The following is a 26,323-nucleotide window of genomic DNA, read 5'->3' on the forward strand; positions in this document are numbered from 1 at the left end:
TCTTCTTTCTTAAAGTAGTTTATTTTCTGTTGTACATGCTTACTGCATGGCAAAATAATATCTATATATTTACATGATTTAAATTAATGTCTTATTAATATAATAACATTTTTATATTTTACTTCTCAGTACCAAATACTCAGAAATCTCCTCTATCGCCTGAATAATCTCAGTATGGTCTTCCTTTTGTTTAATGACTGTGTGAACAGCATGCTCGTGAATAAGACAGTATTGGCAACATTGGAAATATGAGAAAGCCTTGAAGTATTTCCTCATAGGTGTCTTGGTCAGTATAAAGAATGAACAATAGAAATATTTGTGACAGGATTATATTGGATTGTTAAGGAAAACCTATGGAAATTGTCTATAAATCAGCTAAGGTGATCTAAATCCTACAGTTTTTACAGTACATCCACACACTTTTAGAGCACTTTTGGGTTTAATTATTTGAAGGTTTAATACAAATTTCTCATCTTAAATGAAATTTTATAGTGCCATTCAAGCTCCAAAGAATATAATGCCTCCAGAGATGGCACATCCACCACCTCTTTGAGCAACCTGTTCTGGTATTTTACCACCCTCATTGTAAACAACTTTTTCCTCATGCCCAGCCTGGTTTCTCCCTCCTTTAGTTAATTGAGTCCAGTTAGGGAAAAGATACCTCATGTTAATATCTCTCAGATTATCTCTACAAATAAAATGTAGGTACTGTTAGACTCTGAAAAGGCCATTCCTGAATATTCTGAACTTTCTAGACTCCTGTTAGCTTTAGTTAGATTTCTAAGGCTGTTAGGCAATGTTCTCCTTCATGTTCCCAGTTTCTTCCACTTCATCATTTATGCTGCTGAACTTTTATGTTTCTATTAAATAACGTTACCAATATTAATTATCCTTTGTGAATATTGAAAACTAAGTCTCTGAGCTGAACTGTAGGTATGAATAATATTCACTCATTCAAAAGGCGTAAGTGAATGGCTTTACCCAGTGCAGAAGGGGTAAAAAAATCTCCTGCTACAAAGAAAACTCAGCTAGCTTCATGCAGCTGGCTACAGCCTTCCTTCCAGTACTGCTTTGTCTTTTTTTTAGACCTACTTTCCATACATACTTGCTAATGTAAACCTGTAACTAGCAGGGGCAGAGCAGTTGCAAAAAGGCACAGCTTGTCGATCAAATAATCAAAATAGTTTTGGATGACTGAACATGGAAAAAAAAACCCGGCTGCACCTAAAAATCCATTTGAATAATAATCCTACAGGATTCATTTACCAGAAATTACTCAACTACAGGCCCCTTCTATCAAAACTCTAGTTCAACAAACTGTATAGGTACCATAAGGAGTTGCACAATCCTGGCAGAACTGGGGCCTCTATTCATGCAACTGTCTGTACATGTATGTACTGTCTGTACATGTATGTACACCTTAGAAATGCAAACATTACATGCATCAAATATTATTCAGCCATGAATACGTGAGTATGCTACAAAGGAGGATTTGATAATGAAAAGTATTCAATAGCATTAGAAGCAGGTCTCTGTATGGAGTTTCCATCAACATCAAACCCTTGCTTTCTCACCAATGATGAACACTACTGCATTTATTTTGTTGACTAGTAGTAGATGGATATTAGTGGAGACTGATAAGTTAGAAGGCTTTTTTTTCTGTAATGGACAAATTGTGCTGTCACGGTGACGGGAAAACAGACTTTTTCCTTGGATATTCATTTGAAATGGAAGTTCTTAAAGTGTCCATATAGTTTTCCATCTTCACAGACTGTGATTTTCTGCACCTCTTTGGGAACAAGTCCTTGTAGAATTCCACAACCTTCTTCTGGAAGTGTTTCCCTACAATTACGTACAAGATTGGGTTCAGGCAGCTGTTGCAAAAGGCACAGTATGTACCTATCTGGGTCACTATGTCATTGATTTCTTCCAGGCATTTAAGAGTGGGTGCAAAGTAACGGATTGTGTCAATGAATGTGCTGACTTGGAATGGAAGCCAGCAAATGATGAACAGCAAAAGCACAGCAAGCACCAGTATGGTGGCTCTCCTCTCTGTCTGGACTAACTTAATTTTTTGTAGCTCATTACTTCGTAAAGCTTTGATGATTTGCATTGTACAGTAGGCAATTACACAGAGTGGGATCACAAAGCCCACAGTATTCAACAAGCAGTTGTTTACAGGCTCCCAGTAGCTGGCTGGGTAAACAAGAGTGCAGGCTGTGATGTTGTATTCTACATAATAGTGCATATTTCGGAACACCACTGTAGGTGAACATATGAGCAATGCACATGTCCAGATGACAAAGCTATTCCATTTGGCACAGACAGTTCGTCGCATCCGTCCAAGAGACATGGTTTTCACCAAGGCTAGGTAGCGGTCGATGCTCACAAGTGTCAGGAAATAAATGCTAGAGTAGAAGTTCATGCTACTCATTACATTGACAGCTTTACAGAGGAACAGGCCAAAAGGCCATTGAAACCCATTAGAAATATTAATGGCCCAGAAAGGTAAAGCACAGACCAACATTAGGTCAGCAAGTGCCATGTTTGCTAGGTAAATTTCAGCCACTGTGCAGCGACTCTTGTGGAAACACAGGACGATGAGGACAAAGGAATTTTCCAATGCTCCAAAAATAAATATAAACCAGAGGAAGCCAGGCTGAAAATCCTGTAGCCATTGCCATACATATGAATTAATACATTTGTATTCGTTCAGCTGATGAGCTCCTGAACTATTGTTGCAATCTGTTGGACTGACTGTGAGCTCCTGAGTGGCCACGATGTTGTAAAGTTCCGTAGTGTTTTCAGTTGTGATGGAAACCATTTCTGTGCAGAGAAAGAGAAAAATGTGACATGAGATTGCTGTACCTAGCTCATTGCTGGAAAAGACACAGTAAGTAAAGCTGATGCTGCTTTCATTACTGTCCTAAAAAGCATGGCTTTGAACAGGCTTGCAGTTCCCTGGGTAGCTTTCTCATACACGCTTGCAGAGGGTCTCACAGACTAAACTGCTATAGACTGTGGACAAATTTTGAGTGAACCAGAGCTGATAAACCAACAGCATACATTGTAACCAACATTTTAACTGAAAAGAACATTTGCCAGCCTTTATTCACTAGAACCAAGCTGTAGCAAGTCTTTTTTAACTCTTTGGGTAGGTTCAGCATTACTTTCTCTTCTTATCTTTGGGTATGGATAGCCATAGTCTCCAACAGGACAGATGTCCCTCGTGAATCTCATATTGCTCACTGTTAAGCTGCTAGTTCCGTGGCATGTCCCTCAACATTTTACACCCTCTCCTGTAAAGCAAGAATTAGGTGGAATTCAATGGTGTTTCTTCCCCAGACAACACCATATTTTTTTTCCCAAATGTTTTTTCCCAACTGTCACAGCACACATTTAGTTTGCAGCTTTAGTTTGCACTTTGAAAGCTCGAGGAGCAAGATCAGTGTTTGCAAGCACTGTGCCTTTCGCAACTTCGCACTGGATTCACCCACGTACTCATGTCTCTGTGATACATTCTTTCTGCAAGCAAGTCACAGAAGAGAAAAATGGCACCACTTTTGTGAGAGACCTTAATTTTAATAGGTCTGCAGTTTGGCAAAGATGGTGGTCATCATGTAAGCCAGGAGCTGCCTGCCATCAGGCTGCACTGAGCCAATCTGGGTCCAAGACAACAGTCTGAAAGCCAAATGCTGTACTGTAAATATTCTACAGGACAAAAAGCTCGGGGTATTACAGGAAGCTACTAAATATAGCTTCCTGTAGGGAAGGGCATAAATATCAGATGTGTGTTTAAATGTTACTGAAACCAAATGGAAGTTGAGCATGCAGCATCTGCTCAGTACTGTTAAAATGTTAACTATGATTTTATTGTTGTGTACTCAGATAATGAATGCTGAGGTATTCAAATGCAAGACTGGCTTCCCAGAGCTGTATATGTAATTCTCTGGACTGGGTGACAGAAATACTGTTTGTCTTTTTCCAGGTCTTTAAAATATCACTGTTTATATTTGGGTTGACTGGAAGATTTTCAGATGTATTTTTCATTAAGACATTTGTCTGATTCAGCTGGTAACTTGGAAGTAAAAAGGGGACACAATTGTAATTCCTGAAAGGATGAGATTCTCACCTGTGCTCTGGTTAGTAGATTTGTTTGTTGTTAAGTGTCAGTGCTTAATATGCATATAGACATTTGGCTGTTGGATGCAAAGTTACTGAAAAATGGGAAAAATGGTGGTCATATTTTGTATATGTACTTTTAATTAAGCACTGTAGTACTTAAGAACCAAGAGCAAAGAGATGACTATATTTTTATAGAGACAGTAACAGAGGAGACTCTCACTGTACTGTAAAACTTGTAACAGGGGCATCATGCAGGACAGGCTGACTGAATAAAACAGGCAAGTGGCACTGGGAACCTTGGAAGACAGGCAACCTAAACTGGACTAATGGGAACAAACAAAATGTCAGCAACACATATTTCTAATCCTCCAGTCCTTCATAACTTGAGCAAAGGACAGTATTTACAGAAACTGGGTAAAAACATAAAAATTCTCATCCTCCAAGTTCATCCTTCCAAACCCTCAACTTTTCAAGCCCATATCTAACTGCAGGAACATATCTCCATCCTCTATCCTGACTCTTTGTTAGCCTCATCATTGTTAGAACCACCTTGATCTTAAGTCACATGTATCCTTCTGATTTCTGATTGTTTTCAACCAGCATTTGGAGAATGGGTTGGTGGAGCCTCTTTATTATTTAGCATTACATGTAGCAGACAACCATCCAGTGACCCATGCTTTTGATGACAATGGCTATCTGGAGCTTTTATGTGTAGTGGATATGGATTTATTTATTCTGTACTGAAAGTAAACACCATCTGCAGCACATGCTATGAAACATTACTAATATTCAATTATGTCCTCTTTTAATCCTCCAGCTGCAAGCAACTACTGTAGGTTGCAAATGCTTTGGTTAGAAATCTTATTTTTGTTCGAGCCCTTCCTGACATAGCAGAGCACCTGCATCTATAGTGCATTTTTCTGTGACTTTATTCATATTTCGGCACAATGGAATATAGGACAATACCAAAAGCCTCACTGAAATCAAGATGTGCTTGATCTATGGCTTGTGCTTTATCCATTAGGCCAGATTGGATTAATGCAACACAATTTTATTCTTGGTAAGTTTACACTGGCAATTCCTTTTCATTATTATTTTTTGTTCTCCATATGTGGATATATTGATTATTTACTGTTTTGCTGTAATGCTTTCTACGTATTTAAATGAGAGTGGCAGGTTCATAAATTGCTGCTAGTTGTGCCTTTTAAAGATAGGTATTGCATTTTTACCTCTCTGGGCTTCTAAAATATCCCCATTCGTGGTTTCACAGACATAAAAACTGATAGATTTCCTCCCCAAATTCCTGAACCATGACAGGGTGGGTTATATACAATCCAGCCACTTTGTATATATTTTTTAATTTTTTTATTTCTTAATTCACAGAAATCCAATTGTTCTCTTCAATCATCTTAAATATCAGCTCATGATCTTTATTTCTGAGAGCACTAAAACAGAGTCTTCATTGAACTTTTCATCATTCTCTGAGTTACTGGTTCCATTTTCCTTTTGGTAACAGGCACAAACTTTCCTCCATTATCCTTTTACATTTGATGTATTTATAGATACATTTTGTGTTGCTTATGTCCCCTATTAACTGCAAATAATTTTTGTCCTAATATTTTTGGTATTTTTGATGTTCTGAGTTCTTGAATGATACCTTAGATAGCCATACTGTTATGTAATTAATCTTCCTATAGTGAAGCCTGTCATCACGGGGCTGGTATTCATGAACACTTAAATATCTCCAAAGCCCAACTTTTGTGGCTGTGCAAGGTGCCACTAATACATTGCAAACAGCAGTTTCAAGTCTCCCTTTCTGCATATGCTGGCATTTTACCCTATAAAAATACATGGGAACTGAAATACTAATGATGATCAACAAAAGGTCATCTGAGAACAGGGAAGCTCTTTTGCGTGACGCAACTAGCGGAAGCTGTTTCTTCTGCTGGTAGCAGGCTGTGAACCAGCAAAAGGAATTCTAAGCGTATTATTTTATGCTCTGAGGCTTCATGTATGAACATATTTAAAAAGATATTCCTGAGTAATTCAGAAAGTGGTCATAAAGGCTATGTTGGCAATTTCAGTGCCTTTACCTCATTATATGTCTAATAGAAAAACAATAAACATGAATTAGTTTATAGCAAATAGCTCAAAACCTTCTTACTGATTTATAGTATTTCTCCTACAGCTATTCTCTGATAGAAAACTCTATAATACTTCAAAATAAATAAGTTACATCACATTACTATTGTCTAGGAACAGTGTGCAAAGGATGTGACCAAGTCCATGACATGAGGCTTCTGCCGACCTGCCTTCTTCGGCCTTATCTCTTGGTCCAAGCCCTTCCATAAAGCATTAGTAGAAATGTGAGAGTGGATAAGGTGAAATGTGCTAATGGTCTATTTACAAACCCAATTAAAATGATGTGCTTGCTACTATTTTCTATAGCACAGGAAACTCATTAAAAGTATGTGCTTATTGAATAAATTATGATTGACACAGCCATAGTTTTGAAAAGGGTATGATTTGCCATTTGCTTATCACAGTTCAGTGAAAATAAATGTGACATCTTCATACACTGTCTACAAATACTTTCTGTGCGATGCAAGACAGGCCTAATCTCTCAACTACGACTTTCAAAAAACTTTTTTCTGACAGTTTTGATTGAAACACTGTCCAGCTGAAGCTATCTATCATTACTGATTATGAGGGACTCCTGTAGGGGCTGAACTTGTCCCTGCTGGAGTTTGCCTCCTACTGTCAGTTACCTCCTCCTTGACAGTCACTAAAAACATTGTCAGCCATTGTCTCATGTTGTTCCAGAATACTTTTTGCTAATAGCATTGGGCACAAATGGCAAGGCTTAGAGAGTGGGAGGCTACAGGGTGCCTTAAAATAGGTGTGAGATTATCAGCAAGCAGAAGATAATGCCTAGAGTCCAGGGGTGTAGTTAATCTTGGAATAAGTGTCGTGTGGAGGGAAAATCTCTGTGCAACAGCCATACTTGCTGTGGCCTATGAATTGTCTTGGAAGAAATGAAGCAGGGTATTGTAGAATCTTAGAATGGTTTGGGTTGGAAAAGACTTTAAGATCACCTAGCTCCAACACCCCTGCCGTGGGCAGGGACCCCACACACTAAACCATGCCACCTAAGAGTCCATCCAACCTGGCCTTGGATATAGCCAGGGATGGAGCATTCACCACTTTTTTGGGCAGCCTGTTCCAGTGCCTCACCACCCTCATAGTAAAGAACTTGTTTCTTATATACGATGAAGTGGGGCAAAAACCCCTTAAAGGATCCAGAGCTGTGAGCTAAGGAATAGAAGAGCAGAGGAAAAAGCCAGCTCACAGCTCAGTTAATGCTGCTAATGGATGTGAGCTAGTTCCAGGACAGCTAAACCATTTGATGCATTCATTGCTTTAATTTCCAAATGGGGAAATGCCCATGCTGCATCAAGTGAACTTTTTTCACAACCCATTTTGAATCTGGATGAACACCTACAGCTACTGGAATCATGGCTCTATTAGTATCATCACTAGTGGTGTTAATCTTGGCTCATACTATGCTAAACATTTGCTTGTATGCTTAGATGTAGTGGATAACTTAAACTGTTATGATGGTCTCAGTTAGGTGTTTTCCAAGGACAAGGCCTGAAATGTGTAGTAAGTATTCACATTATTGCAATGTTAACTCTCGCAGTCTTCTCTCTGGGAGCAACGGAGGGACTTTTTAATCCATATCTTAAGCTGTTGTGACTCTGGCTATATGTTTGGTTATATGCAGAAACAAGGTGTGAAATCTGTAAATAGTATATACTGAGGCTGTCATAGTGTTAACCTTGCTATTTAGTCCTCAGGTACAAGAGGTGGAGCCTATAAGAAACAAGTGTTCAGGCTGTTATAATGTTAACCCCTATAATGTGGTTTGGTGGAGCAAGCAGTGAAATTTTTAAAAATGTAGGTACACAGTCACGATGTTAACCTGTACAGTCTAATCTGCAAGGATAAAGGAGAGCAGATCCGAGCCCTCCCTAGTTTTCTACTCCAAATGGAGGGGTTTCTGTGACCTATGATCATTCATGATGAAGGCTGCCTAGAGAGCTGCTTAGTTTTCTATTTATTTCAGGAATTTCTTAACAAGGGATGCACCTTGTGAAGGATGGGTATGACACCCAGTCTATAGCATCCTTAAGAGTATTTTAGAAATACCTGGTTTTAAGTGTTACTAATGGCCAAAAGTTTCGTGAGATACATATAGCTGGCTTACCATACAGACATACATGCATACAAGCATACAACATGTCATACATATACACCCAGGTCTCAATGGCACAGAGGGGTGGAAAAGCTGGGAGGACAAACACAGTTCTGAGTGAGTGGCTGCAAACTGAGAAGGGCACTGGCTCACTTCTGACAGGGTCCTTTTTTAGAAGGCAGGTCAGCCACAGCAAGAAACAGCAAAACACCCAAGGTCTGCTACATCCTCTCTTCCAAACCGCTATTCCTGTCAGAGCCAAGCCTGCTTTGATGCTATGTATTTTTTGTGTTCGTTTGTCCTCCTGATCATTCCTGAGTCCAATCTGGGCAGCCAAGTCTCCCCTGTTGGTGCCTGTTGGTCTGGCAGCCTTACTGCTTCATGCTAGTGCAAGAGTTACAGCAAGTGCAACAGAGGAGCTGTCAGAGCCGTGAGAAGTAAAAAGGTACCTGCCTGACAGATCTGCTGTGACTGAAATGAGAATTATCAGGAGTTTAAAAGCTGCCACAGGAAAGGGCGGTCCTCCACCGTGAGGTGCATGCAAGGAAGCTTGTGTCCTGCTAAATCTACGTAAGTACTGCTACGGCTTTCTCAGAAGCCTGGAGTGTAAACGCTGTTAAAAGGCTTTCAAATTTCTACTCATTTAGCTCCACATCTATAGGTCTACCAGGCCTGAAGCACATATGGGGTAGCATAAGCAGATGCATTGCTCAGCAATAGCCCAAAGGTGTGCTGGGAGATTGAAGTCATCTTCTGTGATGAACTCTTACCTACATAAATGCAGTCAAGACCTCCTCCTTATAAATTCTGTATCTCATCTATAAGGCTTATTTTCAAATCTTCTATCTCAACCTGCATTTCTTTAAACCTGTACTACTGCAAAAAACCATCTTTGTCATCTATCCCGACTTCATGGAGTCTCTTGTTTCCATCTAATCCAAGTCCATTTTGACTGCTTGTACCCCTTTCTTTGACCTTAGAAAAGGTTTGATTTGCATCTTTGACTGACTGAATATCAAAGGGTAGCATTATGCAGTTCTTGTGGCACCTCTGAAATGTGACCAGGAAGTTACACAGCATATGCTTTAATTCTGTTTTACTGAGGAGGCATTTGCTGTTTTGAAGAGATAGAGGAAGTGTCAGAAACATTCCAAAAATATTCTGCTTTTACTGACCCTGTGACTTGAATTTTTAATTTTCAATCTTCGCATAATGAAATGGTAATGGGCTTTAGAACATTTGAGGCTGCAGATCAGTGGAAGCTTTTCATGGCAATATTAGCTTAAACATTTCCTGTTCTTTATTCACCCTTCACTGTCCCTTTCCATGGTACGGCTGCCCCTGCAGTTCATGAGGCTTCGAGTTAAGCCAGATTGAGGAACTTGACGGAAGTAAAATTCAGAAACTGAAGGCAATAAAGGAAAGATACAGAGGAGCTCCCTCCAAAAAGTGAATTTTTAGAGACCCTTTGGCATGTAAACTTGAAGCACACAGCAGGACAGCCATTGCTCTGCAGTTGTTGTTAAAGATATTTACACCAATTATGTTAAGAAAAATGGAAAATAAAAAACTCAACCTTGTTCTGCTAAAATAATTATTTCAATAACAAGGAGTCTAAAGTGAGAAGAGGCTATTAATCTCCCCCCCCAGAGTGGGAGGTGAAGCCACTCAATTCCGATATTGTCTATCACAGTCAACTAAAGGAAGGTGTGGAAAGAGCACAAGCCCAATCAAGTGCAATGAAGCACTTTTCGTAACACGTTTTTTTCCAGGGGTAAATCCTGAATGTACTCACTTTAGATTCTCCAGTGCTATACTTTTCCTGAAAAATCTCACACTTTTTAACTGCAAATAACTTGAAATGTCATTTTTTCAGTGCTGTACCCTATTTGGTGACTGTGACGATTCTGACAAAATGTATTATCCGTGTGTATAATGATTATAACTGAATTGGAGAAGAACAGAATGGCTGGAATGCTGTAAGAACTGTCATTAGGAGGAAAATTTGAACTGCTTCAGAGAGAAGTACTGAACACAGGACATTTGTATATGGAAAAGGTCCAATCTCATTATGAACACAGTTTTGATTTAGTCCAGATTTGGTGATGGTATTTGAGTCACTGTCCATGTTTGACCTCTGACTTCATGCTGTCAATATTTTAGAAACTTTTCTACTAGCAGTGCTTTTCAAAATGTTGCGTACGTCACCACATCTTGATGTTGCAACAATTCTGAAATAGCAGGTTTATTACAATAATTCTATTTAATCTGAAACAAGAAATAATTGTTTTAACATTGAAGGCTGTTTCAGGATCAAAACAATAGGATCTTCAAGTTTCTCCACCCAGTGAATTATTCAATTTCAACTTTGCCAGCCTCAGAAATATTGAAGGCCCAGCTGGATATAGCCCAGAGTTGCATGATTTGATTTCATTGCTGATCCAGCTTTGCACAAGAGGTTGGACTAGAGACCATGGTATGTAACCTGTGTAATTTGTTTTGTACAGAATCCTTTCATAGATACTGGATTTCAGAATGTGTCCCAGAAAAGCACTGACATTGGTGATACACTGGGTGACAACATTCCTCTTGCAGAGACAGGCTTCATCAGCTTCAATAAATTAAAAGGGGAAAGATATAAACAAATAAGTAATGGGAAATGCCAAATTCCATGAATACCGTTCTAGGGTTGTTTTGTGACATATCATAGCAATGTGCAGTTTAGACAAAGGAATGAAATATGAGGGTAAATTTCTCAGCTGGGTTTTTTTTTTTTTCACAATAAACTTTCTGCCAATATTTGAAGGAGTTTGGCAATAAATGACGTCTGCAACTGTGTGGCCATCAAGAACTGAAAATTTTACGCATGCAAGACCTGTACATAGCGATGGCTCACAGCAATCATTCTCTAAGTTAAATTCAAACTTGAATGACTGGTTTAACTTTTTGTTTTCCTGGAGATTTTTACTATGTTAATGCTCTGCAGCTTTTCCCTTCCCTTTTCTACAAAATGGATTGGTAAACACAGTAGAAACTTCTGTGCCTATTCACCAACTTTTACCATTATATTTCACAAGAGGAGAAAGGAGATGAATTTAAAAAACTATCAAACTACTCTGAAAATGGAGACTAACAATGCCTTTCTCCCCTTCTCAGTACACACTTCAACTTCTGCTGTTTAAACACTTCTGAGAAATTTCAAATTGTTCTGATTTACTGAGTTATTCTTTTCTTCATCCCCAGCTTTTAGAACATGTCTACAAAGAAATGAAGTATATGATGCTCTTAAAATCTAAGTGTTGACCAAGCATAATTCAATTTGTTTGTCTCTAGTCATTGGACAGATGAAACCTATTTTCAAGTCTCCATTCTGTTTAACTTGGAACAAAAGCTAGAACTCATGTGATACACTTGTCTGTATACTAAGAGGCCACAAGCTTATTGAATTGACTTGTGCAAAGCGTTCGACACATGTCCCACACAACATCCTTGTCTCTAAATTGGGGAGACATCAATTTGATGGATGGACCACTTGGTGGATAAAGAACTGGCTGGATGGCTGCATGCAAAGAGCTGTGATCGATGGCTCAATGTCCAGCTGGAGACCAGTAACAAGTGGTGTCCCTCAGGGATCAGTGTTGGGGCCGGCCTCGTTCAACATCTTTGTCACTGACATGGACAGTGGGATTGAGTGCGCCCTCAGCAAGTTTGCCGATGACACCAAGCTGTGTGGTCCGGTTGATATGCTGGAGGGAAGGGATGCCATCCAGAGGGACCTTGACATGCTTGTGAGGTGGGCTGATGCCAACCTTATGAAGTTCAACCATGACAAGTGCAAGGTCCTACACCTGGGTCGGAGCAATCCCAGGCACAGCTACAGATTGGGCAAAGAAGAGATTCAGAGCGGCCCTGCGGAGAAGGACTTGGGGGTGCTGGTCAATGAGAAAATGAACATGAGCCGGCAGTGTGCGTTCGCAGCCCAGAAAGCCAACCATATCCTGGGCTGCATCAAAAGGAGTGTGACCAGCAGGTCGAAGGAGGTGATCCTGCCCCTCTACTCTGCTCTTGTGAGACCTCACCTGGAGTATTGTGTGCAGTTCTGGTGTCCTCAACATAAAAAGGACATGGAACTGTTGGAACAAGTCCAGAGGAGGGCCACGAGGATGATCAGGGGACTGGAGCACCTCCCGTATGAAGACAGGCTGAGGAAGTTGGGGCTGTTCAGCCTGGAGAAGAGAAGGCTGCGTGGGGACCTCATAGCAGCCTTCCAGTATCTGAAGGGGGCCTATAGGGATGCTGGGGAGGGTCTCTTTTTCAGGGACTGTAGTGACAGGACAAGGGGTAACGGGTTAAAACTTAAACAGGGGAAGTTTAGATTGGATATAAGGAGGAAATTCTTTCCTGTTAGGGTGGTGAGGCACTGGAATGGGTTGCCCAGGGAGGTTGTGAGTGCTCCATTCCTGGTGGTGTTCAAGGCCAGGTTGGATGAAGCCTTGGATGGCATGGTTTAGTGTGAGGTGTCCCTGCCCATGGCAAGGGGGTTGGAACTAGATGATCTTGAGGTCCTTTCCAACCCTAACTATTCTATGATTCTATGATTCTATGACTGTAGTGACAGGACAAAGGATAATGGGTTAAAACTTAAACAGGGGAAGTTTAGACTGGATATAAGGAAGAAATTTTTTACTGTGAGGGTGGTGAGGCACTGGAATGGGTTGCTGAGGGAAGCTACGAATGCTTCACCCCTGGCGGTGTTCAAGGCCAGGTTGGATGAAGCCTTGGGTGAGATGGTTTAGCATGAGGTGTCCCTGCCCATGGGATGGGGGTTGGAACTAGATGATCTTGAGGTCCTTTCCAACCCTAACTATTCTATGATTCTATGATTCTATGAATAACACTTTTTTTTTTTTATGAAGCTATTTCAGATGAGTCGAAATACTTAAATAACTGTTGAAGCAGGGACATGAATCTTATTCTTTCACCTTAGGAAAATATCACAAAATCTGAGGTTTATAATATCAGTTTCACAACTCTTCTCTCTCCTAGTAAATACTGAATTACTTGCTGCCATTCTAAAGTCTCTTCAATCTTCTTTAACTCTCCAGGATCTTAATCATCATGCACCCACCACTCCTGCCCCTTAGACTTAATGTGACTCTGCTCCAGAGCCTGGTGTCGGGAGTCCTGCTTTATGTCTCTTTGAACCAAAATGATAATTTTCTAATTCTCTTACAGCAAGACACATTGCCATTACACAATGCACTCAAGTCACAGCTGAATCTATACTTTTTCCGTGTGTATTTTAACATGTTTGCTCAAAATGTTCTGACAACTGAGAAGAAAATATTTAAACAGGAGAAAAGTGACCACAAGCTCACTCTGCAAGGCTGGCAGGGTATTTTGTTCTGGGTTTTTTTTTGGCATTCTCCATATAAGAACAGGTAAGGTTAACCATGACTGCTCATTTGAAAAGCTCAGTCACCAAGAAGCATTTAGGCTCAGGTCAGGAGAGAAAAATGTAGGAGCCTCAATAAGAGTGGGACTGCAAAAATACTGCAGAAGTGAAGAACAGTCACCCAAATTAATTCTTCCTTGAGACAATTTTAATGAGAATTATGTCTGGTTACCATGGTCCCAGACAGCCCATGCCTAGGGTTTGGGCTGAGACGCTCAAAGACTAAGCCTATTTTTTCAGAGACAGGGTAAGCCTTATCATGCCCATACACATATTTCTCACACATCTGACACTGTCATACCATGCTCTTTGTTTTACAATGTATGAGATACTGGGTCAGCCTAGTTTTGCACATTGGTGTCTTAAGCTTTGTTGACAGCATTTTCTTTCAGAAAGCTACGAGTGTATTGAGCTTAGGGTCCATATGCTGCCATGTCTGACTTTCATTCTTTTGGGTTTTGTTTATTTGATCGTCATATTGGTCTAAAATCATAGAATAGTTAGGGTTAGAAAGGACCTCAAGATCATCTAGTTCCATCGTCCCTGCCAAGGGCAGGGACACCTCACACTAAACCATCTCACCCAAGGCTCTGTCCAACCTGGCCTTGAACACTGCCAGGGATGGAGCATTCACAACTTTCCTGGGCAACCCATTCCAGTGCCTCACCACCCTTACAGTAAAGAACTTCCTCCTTATATCCAATCGAAACTTCCCCTGTTTAGGTTCCCTCAGTGTGCAAAATGATGTTTTGCATTTCGTTCTTAGTAAGGTAGGGGTACAGGTTTAAACTTTGCATGTAGCATCAAATTTTCCCTTTCTTCTCTCAAGCTCTTTGGTGCCTTTGAGGGCAAGCACTAGCTTACAGGAATAACATCAGCAGGAATTCTGCTACTTCACTAGGCAGGCATTTTGAATAACGCATCCCCAAATGCACTGGTTTAAGATTCTCACTTAGTTCAGCTTTCAGGCTGAGTGGCTCCATTTCTCAAAGGTACAGGCAGAGGAGATGCTGAGGAAAATAGAGAGATGAAGGTGGCAGATGTAGGCCAGAGGCTCTTACAAATTTGCAAGACACACAGGTGGAAGGGAAGGGAAATGTGCCTGATGGAGACAGTGCTGTCTGGAGCCCTGGTTATTGCTAGGTAGAAGTAAGTAAAGAAGGGCGATACACTTGGTTTGTAGTATGGGTGAAATAAACCCAGAACTTGGTCTGATTTGCTTAGACTCACAAAACTCACTGGTTTCTATCACTAGCTGAGGGCCTCCTGCCAACAGGGACAATGATCAGATCATGTTTTTCTCACATTTTTCTTCGCAGAGTTTGCACTTAGCACTGGAACTGTTGCCAGGAAAATGACTGTCTATTAGCATAATTTACCCCTGTTCCCAGCTGGCTCACTGTCTAACTTGATATTATTTTCCCTGTTGTAAATAGTAATGGATGGGAGCAAACTGAACTGCACATTTGTACAGGGAGAGAAACAGCAAAGGTGCTGTTTGAAACGTGAGTAACACGCTTTGGCACCAGGAACCACACTGCGTTCCCTGTCAGGTGAGAGTGGCTGCTTGAGAAAGCCTAATCCTTGTCCCAGGGCTGAAAACTTGCATGGCCCTTAACCCTCCTGTACGCATGGTGTTTGTGTAAAAAACCGAATAATCTCAACTTGTGCAGTTTCACTGAAGTATGAAGACAAATAGGAGACTATAAACTTCCTGAGTTTTATGATACGACATGTAAATTTATCAGGTTGTAATAAGGTCAAAGGGATTGTATCCCCTCCTTTGAGCACTGCAGGCACCACAGGAATTCTCTGTTTTATGTAGGAGATTGCTGTACCCCATCACCACTACAAAATTCAAAGACCTTAATGCACTAATGTTGTGAAACCAATTTAATAACCATTGCAGGAGTGGGATGTCATGTGAAACGGCAGGTCTGATGGTATCTAACAGTAAAATGCATCTATGAAGTTGCAGATGAACCTTGAGCCCAGTAAATAGCAAAGGTAACCTGTATCCAGTGATGATGAACTAAAATGCTACTGAGTTCATCAAGAGCAGTTTGAACAGCTAGATTATATTTCTTTGTTAAAGTAAGAATTTCCTGCTTTAGAAAACAAACTGTCCTCAAACACAGAGAGATCAACACTACTGCAAGTACCATGCCAAAAACAGCAAAGCTGGAAAAGAAATAGGTAAATTTTCTCTCTTTTGAAAAAAAAAGCTTTTTTTCCAAAATGCTGTTTTGAAAAAGAAATGATGTTTTCCCTGCGTAGCTCCTCTAAGTTCTGATGACCAGGCAAAATGCAAAGGTCTAATGGCCAAATATTTGTAGATATTGCTCCCTTTGTGCGCTAAATACTTAATAGAGAGATTTGCCTTTCAGATGAACTGGCTCTGTGCCCTGAAAGCACTTTGCTTTTAGCACCTTAAGAACATTGCAACAGCCGTTTGAAAAAAAGACAGAGATTTGCCGCCTCCAGTGCCTCCAATCTCTATCGTGCTTACAGTGTTGTGAAGGATATTTGCAATAATGCAGCATTTCTTGCACATTTCGTCAGTTTTTCACAAGTACAGCCTTTGAGAAAAGCCTGTCTCTGATAGCAAAGATTAGAAGGTTCCTGTCCCAAAGTGCAATAACTATTTCTTTGACAGCTGCTGCTTGCTTCATTTCTTATCATACAGGTAACTGAATATTTTACTCTGGAGTTAATTGAATTCTGTTGCATTTTGCAAAAATGTAGATGCTCTAAAATGTCATATTATGTCTTCAAAACACATCTGCAACTACAAAATCATCCCCACAAACAGCTGGAAATGTTTCAGTCACTACTACTTTTCCTGTGGCTGAGCCATACACTGGTAACTGTGCAAGCAGAGGAGTCCTTAGCACAGAGGACATTGCAAGCAGAATCTGTCCTTTATATAGTGTGCCTTGTGTTCCCTTAATGCCACCAGAGGTGGCTTCGCTAAGTAAACAGCATGTTGGGCTCTGAAAACATAATGGGCTAGAAAGTTTGATTAACTGTATAATGTTCAAATGAAATTACAACTTTAATTTCAAGCAGGTAGAACACAGAGGGTATGATATTTCTTCAGGTTGTTCAAGTTAGCGTCTCTATCATGTGGCCTTCTTAAGGCCTCCCTTTAATTTAAAACCTCTGATAACAGCTGCAGACATACCCCAAAATCTACATTAAAACATAAACTTAGATTTCAACATTCTGAAAAACTTTTCTTATGGACCATCCCAGTGAAGGATCCCCAGCATCACTGATTTTTGTCATGGAGGGCAATACAAGCATGACATGATATGCACTGACTAAATGGCAGGTTGCATTTACTAAAAGAATAGGTAGGGTTTGTGTTTTGTTTTGATTTGTTTATTTTGTTTTGTTTTACTTTGTTTTGTTTTCCCCATACTCTTTTAACTCCTAAAAACAGAGTGCAGCAGTGCAAGCACTGCTGAGTTCCCCTCTCAAGGAGAAGTCTAGCCTGGAACATGATTCACTTCTTATATGATAAACGTCAGAAAACCATTTTGCCTTGTCCTTCCTAGGTCAAACATGTCCTGCTAGGCTGCTGCTTGAGCAGCTGGGACAATCATTTCATATTATTTTCATGCATCTACTCCCGACACAGCCATTACACAAAGCATTTGTAATTGAAAAGAGGTCAGTTTTCAGATATCATGATTAAAAATCGTCACAGCCTGTATATTACAGAGAAAAGCTCAAAACCACATGTACATATTGGTAATGGTGTGTGTGAGAGAATATAGTGAATTATGGACTGTATTGCAATTACCTCAGTCATCACAGCAGATAAAAATTTGATATACATCCAAATGTCAGATTTTCTGCTGAAAACCCAGGGAAACTCTAATAACAATTCTTAAGTGGGAGTACACTGCATTTCTCTTACAAGAAAGAAGTATTCAAATACATAGAATCATAGAATCATAATAGCTAGGGTTGGAAAGGATCTTAAGATCATCTAGTTCCAGCCCCCCTGCCATGGGCAGGGACACCTCACACTAAACCATCTCACCCAAGGCTTCATCCAACCTGGCCTTGAAAAGATATGTTGATAGCAACGTGGTGATTAAACTGTACAAGCGTGCCTGTGGCTTTCAACACTAAGAGGTCTATAAGGTTCAGGACATTCCACAGGCTGAGAAGCTCTGTGATTTGCAGCACTGATTTACAACAGTCAGTGTTTGGATTACAGTTTTTTGGGTTTGGGTTTGGTTTTTTCGTGCTTTGCCAGTGTTCTGGAATTAAACTGTGTATCAACTCATTGTCATCCCTTTGATGGCAACAGGAGATGTCAGAGCCTCGCTGGAATCTGGTGCAGACAATTTGTTTTTCAGTCTGTATACATGGGGTTTGGGCACTCATGGTTACCAAGAAGATATGTCTATCTGCTCTCTTCAGAATGTCAGAGCTGACAAAAACATAGATGATGAGAATTTAATTAGAAAGACAAATTCACTTAATGGAATCTTAGCAGATTCCACAGCTCCTTCAAAGAACTATTGTACCTAAACCTAACAAGCCCCAATATCCTTCACAGATTGAGCAGTCACATGGTGTTGGGTTGTCACAGGGTGGCTCTGCACAACACAAATTTGGAGAAGTTTTTCTGCCTGGGCAGTGGCAACAGTTAATGGATCACACTTTCTGGCACCTCACACTCATGTACTGCTATAGCTATGCAATAAATGTTTGAGGAAGGGAACTATCTTTTCCTATTAAAGTGACTGTCAAACCAGACAGTTTTTAGAGAAACTGATTTTAAAAGAAAAAATTTTCACAGCATATTTGGGGAAGTTAACATAAAATATTTTAAAGGTGCCATTTCTCATCTTGAACGAAGTAGGAGACATACTGACTGCTAACAGCTTACAAGGAGACCGAGGTTCACCATTGCTCTGTCTGGCCAACTAGATTTTATTATCTTCACAAAATGGAGCAGCTCTAGAAAAAGAGACAGTGAAAGAGGTGAATTAACTCATTTTATCCCCCAGGCACTTGCTCAAGAAGGTCCATGCCTTGTTCAAAATCCCTAATCCATGCTAACCATTCCCAGTGCTTTGGTTCTGATAAAAATGCCAAGATTCGTTAATTCTAGATGGGATTTTCACTTCTTCCTTCTGTCCTTCACAATTTTTCTGTGAAACATAAATTTTGTATTCTGACCAGCTTTGTTAATTTTGAAAAATGTTCTGATTTAAGTTAATCATGTCATATTTGAATTTGTATACCATCACTTTTGCAACCGCTGCAGAACATGAAGTATTGTGTAGAATTGCACACGACAGTTTTCTGCAGCAGGCAGCAAGTCTCGTGGCAGGATGTCAGGGCAGGAACAAGTGAGGAGGAAATTAGCAGATATGAGTTCTGGGAGAGCACATAATGGTGTTATAGAAAACAGGCAGAGGAGAAATGATGCTGCTGGGAAGGAAGGAAGGAAGGAAGGACAGAGGACCAAAGGGAGGGAGGGACGGAGGGAAGGAGAAAAGGATTTAATCTTGGGGATTGTTTAAAACTTGAGATTTAATTTCCCAAGAGGGAAAAGGTTTCCAAACCAGACAACGAATAAAGATTGCAGTCTGAGTCAGTTATATACTAAAGTTAAGGGAGTTTTGTCTGGGATTTTCATTTGAAAATCTAATAAAACCTAGGTAGTTTACACAGTCTGGATTCTGATTTTACCTATCTGTAAAATAGTCCAAAATTTTGGAATTGTTTGATTCTTGTATTTAAAGTCAATTTTTTCTTTGATTTTTTAAAGTTGTTTGACCAGAGTCCATTTATCTAAGTCAAACCTTATTAATATGTTCCATTTAACCCTTTTTAAAACACCATACAAATGTGCAGTGGAAACTATTTACACAGTAAATCTGTCTATAGTGATGCATGATGCAGAGTGTAGCAGAATGAAATTCCAGATGTCTCATGCTGTACAATTATGAGCTGTAATCATGATTCAAATGTCAATTTGTAGACTACATCTATTCTGGAAGGAAAAAAATTGCTGTCTTCTTATATTTCCAAACAAGACTAACGTTTCCAAAATGTTGCTGGAAACACCTACACGGAACCAACTCTGCTTTATTACTTCTACTTCCTGCTTCTGGGAAATGCCTCTTTGGCTGAGCCAGCTGGCTAGAATTTCTTGGCTAAGGTGACTCTTAATAAAAAAAGATAATGATGTTTCTTAGAGGAATGGTGTAAGCAAGAAGGTGAGATCCCACACCTGTCTTATCTGACGTGCCTGTATATGGTGTTCTTAAAGAAGTATGACATAAATTGAAATTTCTGTGAACAATATCCCAGCCATTCATGAGTTGCATTAATGTCTGACTCATTATGACTGCTTTAACCAGGTTGGAATAGTATCACTTTGAAAATTAACTTGCAGCTCACAGAGGTAAATAAAAAACAGCAGAGCTCTTGAGAAAGCTCTTCAGTTTCAAATTAAGTGCCCTCGTTCTTGTAAAAAGGTAGCCCATCTTCTTCATTATTTGACTTTGTTACCTACTGTAAATGTCTACACAGAATGAAAGCTTGTGAGAAGGTAACTGCTTTTGCTTGTTTAATCTGCCTATGAGGGATGGTTCCAGATCACTGTGACCTAGGAATTTTAGCATTAACCAGAGAAACCCAAAAGATCTTTGTCCAAGCAAAGGAAATGAAACAAATAAACGTAACGGTCTTGATCCTAACAGATGGACACATCAGAAATGTCTGATTAAAATATTTGTTGATCATTTTGTACAAAGTAAAAATCCGTGAATGAGGAAGAAAGTGGCAGTGGTTCCTTGTAGGATTGTTCCCTAGGAAAGGGTAGGACATGGATAACATGATTTTGCAGAGGAACATTTATTTCTCTGACAAGGTGATACTGAATCTCTATGTTTGTCTATATGTAGGTGTATATAGGTGTGCGTCTACACATATGTCTACGTGTTGTATACAGAGGAGACAGAATTTCCACAAAGCAAACATATCCTAGTCACCTTTAGTGCCACAAATATTTGCCTGCTGTTTTGCTCTTTTCTCTTGGAGAAAGTGGTTTGCGTGTTTCCAGCCCCCAGTGCTGGGAGGACCAGGCACAGCAAACCTTTCTGGGTGATGCCAAGGAGAACAGCCATCTGTGAGCTGGTCTTGGGCAGGTAAAGCGAGATCCTGCACGAGGAGCATGTGGGTGGGCTCTGCAGAGTGCAAACAGTGTCTGGGAGGTTTGGTTTAGATGGCTCAGTCTAAAGAAATAAAGAATAAAGAAATAAGAAATCTATCCTTAAGCTGAGATACCACAGGCTGAGATGAAACCATTGTAATAAATAACCTGATGACACGAGACTGGTTGTAAGATGCGCTGGCTGAAGTTCAGCGTTGAGCTCAAGCTGCACAATTACAAAGACTGAAATTTGACTTGGAACATATTTTGTGTCCTATAGCAAAGTTTACCTGTTGTGGTAGTTAGGGGAACACCCACTGCATCGTTTCTTCTCTTTTCTCTTCTTGTCTCCTGATTTCACAGCTAGTAAAACAGGCCTTTCACAAATCTTTCCTTCTGGGAAAAGAAGCCAGAAAAAGGATGTGGCTATGCTATCATGTTTATTAAGCAGGTTACCGGTGCAGAAATCACTCATCTCTGCTAACAGATCTATCATCATTTGCTATAAACTGTCATTACTCTGCTGATGGGGATGGCACTGTGAGCATTCAATACAGCTGAGGATCTAGTCTGTGTGCTTAATTGTATCACTTTTTATGTCTCTTTATCTGCTTGTTTACTTCGTGTGCTGTTTGTCCTGGTCTAGCAGGCAGGACTCAGAGCACGGCTTTGCTGACATTGCCATGCTGTCTGTGTAATACTTATGACTGGAGGCTTCGATGATAATCAGTGTGCAATAGCCGTGCAAGCACAGGGACTAGCTTTGCCTTGAGGATCTTATAATCTAAGCAGAAGCCAAATATAATACAGAGAATGTAGAATATAGCTTGTTATATGGAAAGACTGCTGGAGAAGGAGATGAGAGATGCACTAAACCTAGTGACATAAAATCTAGTGAACATAAAACCTAGTGACATATACTGCAGTATTTCTGTCTTCTTACTTACTTGTTCAAGGATCAGGTCCCACCATCGAAATAGGAAGATTTTACAGTTGCTTTTTGTGAAAACACTCAAGTGACCTGATGGAGCACTTCCAGTCTACTGGCCTGCCCACTATCTGCAGGTCATTTACCCTTCTCATCAGAATAGTGGCCTGGGTTACTGCTTTGCTCTGTGTGTGTGGGCAGAGGGCTCACATCACCCTTCTTGAGGGGAACCTGCTGCCCTTGCTTCGTACTCCATAGTAGCTGTCTTTCAGTCAGACAGCTGATAGGAAATCATATAACCATGGCAAAGGGGCTAAGCACCTCTGGAGACACAGGGGTGCAGCTCCCAAAGAGAATGCCTGCAGCATACTCCCTTCTGCCAAAGAAGGACCACTGAAGGGGGAAATATCTTCTATGGCCAATTCTGCCTTTAGGCACACGTATAAATCCTGTTAATATTAAAAAGACCTGGACCTCTAACCATAGCTCACTTTCTTTTTCTGTGGAGTTTACCTGTAATCTCAGATAATGAGTGGGAGAGGCAGATTTCTGCATTTTGACAGCTCCTTTCTATGCAAATTGGCCATAGTCTGAAGTGTGCCTTTTTTTGTAACAGTCATCACTCTGGCATACCTCAGTATGCCAGATCTGCATACCTGGATGATCAGATTTGTTTGCAGTGATCACAAAAACCAGCCCAACCTTGCTGAATTGAGGAGTTAACATGTAGAGGAGGTAAATATAAAACAGCAGCAAAAGTAAGCCAAATCCACCCCTTCAGGGAGCATCAAGAGTCCTGAGGCATTTTGTTGAAGTTTGATGTAGAAGCTTTGCCACAATGTCTGAATGCTTTGGACTTCATCATCATCAGACTGAAGTGAGCATGCTTTCAGCAGACAACTTTGGTCCTTGTGTTTTTTAGTGGTCTGTATCCAATTTGTGCCTGTTATCCAGTATTTAACTTAGTGGGCTATTAGACCTTGACCAGGGTTCCTCAGTCGCAGGGCACTAGCATCTCTTTTAAGTTATCACCACTGTGGCGATCACTAGGATGTGCAACTTTGTGTGAAGATGAAGACAGCAGTCTGCAGAGTCCAAATTTGATGTTGCTGTGGAGCTCTCACCCTCTGTTCTTTCCCAGTGCAGTTGAGCCTGCCTTCCTCAGGGCTGTCATGGTACAGGGGTGTTCTCTCCTGCCTCCATCCCTGGTCAGGGGCACCTAGAGGGGAGAAGCTGGCTCAGCCACCTGCCTGCCAGTGGCTAGGCTTGTGAGTCAGCACCCAGAGGGTGCTCCCAAAGGGTGTTATTCTTTAGTAGCTACCTATTCACCCAGAGTTACCCCAGTTATAGAGGACTGGCTGAGAGCTTTTGCCTCCACTTTAAAGTACTATGTTTTTTTACAGCTGCATGTCGGCCAGGCAGAGGCACAAAGATATCTGGATGCATGAAGTATGCTAAATGAAAGAAGGAAGGAAAAGAAACCTTTAGATAAGCTAGGGGAAACTCAAGTACATGGAGTTCTGAGAGATAGTTAAAAAAAACCGTGAGTAAAAATAGAATAAGACTGGCTTATGTGACTGTTAAAGAAAAGCAGAGGTTTTAGCTGAATGGCATTTATTCTCAGGGTTGGGGTGTTTTTAACTTCATATTGATTAGCATTGCTAATGAGTGCAGGTGTGCCTTTGCTGTTGACACAGTTACTGGGAAGGAATTTGATTTGAAAGCAAATCTCTGTTCTCTGATGAGTTATCTGGGACTTGCAATATGATTTTTTTCCTACTGTGACTTTCAAAACAGTGGGATTTAGGTTTCCAAAAGCTTTAGCTCCCTTCTTTCCATAAAAAGCAGACTATCCAACACTGGCTATTCTTAAGCAATGAATTTTAAGGTCTTCATAATGAATGTGCTAAAATTCCCCCAAATTCCTCTTGTTTTCTGTCTGAGAAAAGATATAAAATATGACATAGATGTGAGAATTTCTTCAAGCTGTGTTCCAGTGCAGTAATGAGATACTTATTTCAGGAAGCTCTAATAAGCAGGAAAGGCAGTTTTTTTGTTGGATTGTCAGTACAAAATGTTCAGGTAACTCTGAGTAACTCAATCTTGTTCTAGCATGTATGGGACCCAGTGGAAAACCTGACAAAGATTTTCTGGAGGTGTCTCTGCTCTGACTATTCTGAAATCCTTATTAAATTGGGTACATTTACCCCTTCTCCTTGTGTTTTCACTATTTACAGGGAAAATAAGAAGTCTGTGAATGATTCTGAGGTGCAAAGATGCTTCTCTTTATTATCTTCTTAATGATTGCACATTCTCAAAGAACAGCAGACAAGATAAAAAATGTATGACTGATATTACCCAATATCCTGATACTTCAGTCTTAAAGACTTTGCTGTAAAAATTTTTTTCCTAGCTGTCTTCTAGCTTCCTTAAGAAAATATATACAGCTGTTCAAGATGAAAGCATACAGGTATCTTAAGAGTATCAGTAAGCGTCTGTACAGTGTATTAAAACTAAGATGCTAATGGAAAGCTATTTGAACTTTTTCAGCTTTACGGCTATTTTGTTATTTTACATTAAGATGGCTGCTTAGGATCTTGAGTAATGGAATAGGAATAGATAAAACTATAGCATACATTTCAACCTTTGTTCTTTTTGTTGTATGATCCTAATTACAACCTCAGTTCTAAGGTTTTCTTTGTTTTTATCAGCATTCTATATATATCATGCTCCTCCTGCATTTTTTTGTTTGGATACAAGTGTTAGAAAGGAACTGATAATATTGTTTAAAAGTCACCCAAAACTTTTCTTTTTTGTAACATAAGAAAAAGCTTCAAATGTTTATTCTTTGTCACTCAATCAGCTCAGACCGAACAGGTAAGCAGTGCAAGGTACACATACATACACACTTCCTGCCCCACAAAGTTTATAATCAAAATAATAAACAGAGAGAAACTTATCAGTATGTACAAAAAAGTATTGTCTCTGTTTTCTTATCATCATTTCATAGGTAATTTCTCAGCTGAAAACAAAGTTAGCGGCTTCCACTTTCTGTATTTTCTTAAGAGCTGATAGAATGTGTGCCCACAAAATGTCTTCTGAACAGAAGGAATCATTACCTTTCAGTAGTCCCTACACCAGATAGCATCTGTGGCTTTGATATGTTGGGAACTTTGAAATAAAGCACTCTTTTGTAAATGCTACTGCTCCGCAAAACCTGGCAAGTTACAAAATCCCATTAGCAGTAATTATTTTCCTCCTCTGTGTCCCTGGAACACTAACAACATCAGCTCTTTTGTCACTGAACCAGAAATGTTAAGAATTCAAGAAGTGGTTTCCAAGAAGCAACAAACCATACTGAATTTAAATAATGAGATCTTTTCATAGTAAAGAGAAGCAGAAACATACCTTGAATGCAAATTCACCACTGAGCAGATACAAGTAAGTGCAGTGCAACACGTCTCCAGGAACAGCCAAGCTCCTTCTGTTGTATGAATGAGTCTAACTTCTGGTTTTCTGCCCCTCCCTGAACAGAACAGACTCATCCCTCTGTTGATGACATCATGCTCCTGGATTTTCTCCCATACTATATTTCAAAAGCAACGTTTTTCTACCGTATGCAGTATTGAGACTGCTGATACTTGAATATGGGAGGTAAACAACGCAAACCCAGTTAAAATATTGATGTGCCACACTATGTGTATGAAACAGACATGTGTTTACACAACAGCTTCCAGGATTGCTCATGAGCATGGAAAACATTTGGCTCTTGCTCTCTGTCGGTTCTTCATTTATAGTTTTAGGGCAATAATCTCACCATGTCTGGATGGCTGCAAGATCCTGCAGCTGAGAGTCATTACCTGTAATTGTGAAAGCTTTAATCACTTTGAACTGGGTTACATGAGAGCATTCCTGCTCTAGGAAATAAAGAGAATATAGCTAAATATTGGACTCTATTAATTCAAGACAACAGATGGTGAGTAGAAATTAAATATAATGGGATAATTCATTGCCTTGGTAGTTGCTCAGGGTTGTTGCTAGCACTTTCTGGGGGAAAAAAAATCTTACCCCATGATTTTACTGATAAATTGCTGACCTTTTCCAAGAATTTCTTGCCCTTTCCCACCCTAGTGGCAAAGCTAAAGCTGTCTTTGTATTTCCAGGTTTGGAAGAGGGTAGTAGTTCTTGGCTTTTTGACAGTGGTCTAGAATTTTGAGTGTTAGTGTTTGAGTAGGAGTCCCTGTGTGAATGGGTGGATTAGACTATTGGTCATGCAACTGAAAGCAGCTATACTCAGATGAAGAGCAACTGTTAAAAGTATGTCTGTTTGTATGTGCATGCTGGTCAGGCTCCTAAAAAAAGCTTTTCTTGCAG

General features: G+C 40.1%; 1 protein-coding gene across 10 annotated transcripts; it reads right to left on the reverse strand.

The window, feature by feature from the left end:
- On the reverse strand, nucleotides 1-25,688 carry BDKRB2 (bradykinin receptor B2). 10 transcript variants are annotated; one of them, XM_065685467.1, is made up of 5 exons: nucleotides 25,358-25,688; nucleotides 23,074-23,168; nucleotides 21,312-21,417; nucleotides 18,745-18,815; nucleotides 1-2,826 (listed from the first exon to the last, which is right to left on the reverse strand). In XM_065685467.1, exon 5 carries the CDS (start codon nucleotides 2,822-2,824, stop codon nucleotides 1,682-1,684), a length of 1,143 nt encoding a protein of 380 aa, XP_065541539.1. In that variant the 5' UTR covers nucleotides 2,825-2,826; nucleotides 18,745-18,815; nucleotides 21,312-21,417; nucleotides 23,074-23,168; nucleotides 25,358-25,688; the 3' UTR covers nucleotides 1-1,681. The 10 variants fall into 10 exon arrangements, 9 of the variants coding, with proteins under 9 accessions (XP_065541539.1, XP_065541535.1, XP_065541536.1 ...); XM_065685463.1 differs by lacking the exon at nucleotides 18,745-18,815 and adding an exon at nucleotides 20,861-21,103; XM_065685464.1 differs by lacking the exons at nucleotides 18,745-18,815; nucleotides 23,074-23,168 and adding an exon at nucleotides 20,861-21,103.
- Nucleotides 25,689-26,323: the final 635 nt, after the last annotated feature.

Source organism: Lathamus discolor, chromosome 6 (genome assembly GCF_037157495.1).
Source record: "Lathamus discolor isolate bLatDis1 chromosome 6, bLatDis1.hap1, whole genome shotgun sequence".
Lineage (NCBI taxonomy): Eukaryota > Metazoa > Chordata > Aves > Psittaciformes > Psittacidae > Lathamus > Lathamus discolor.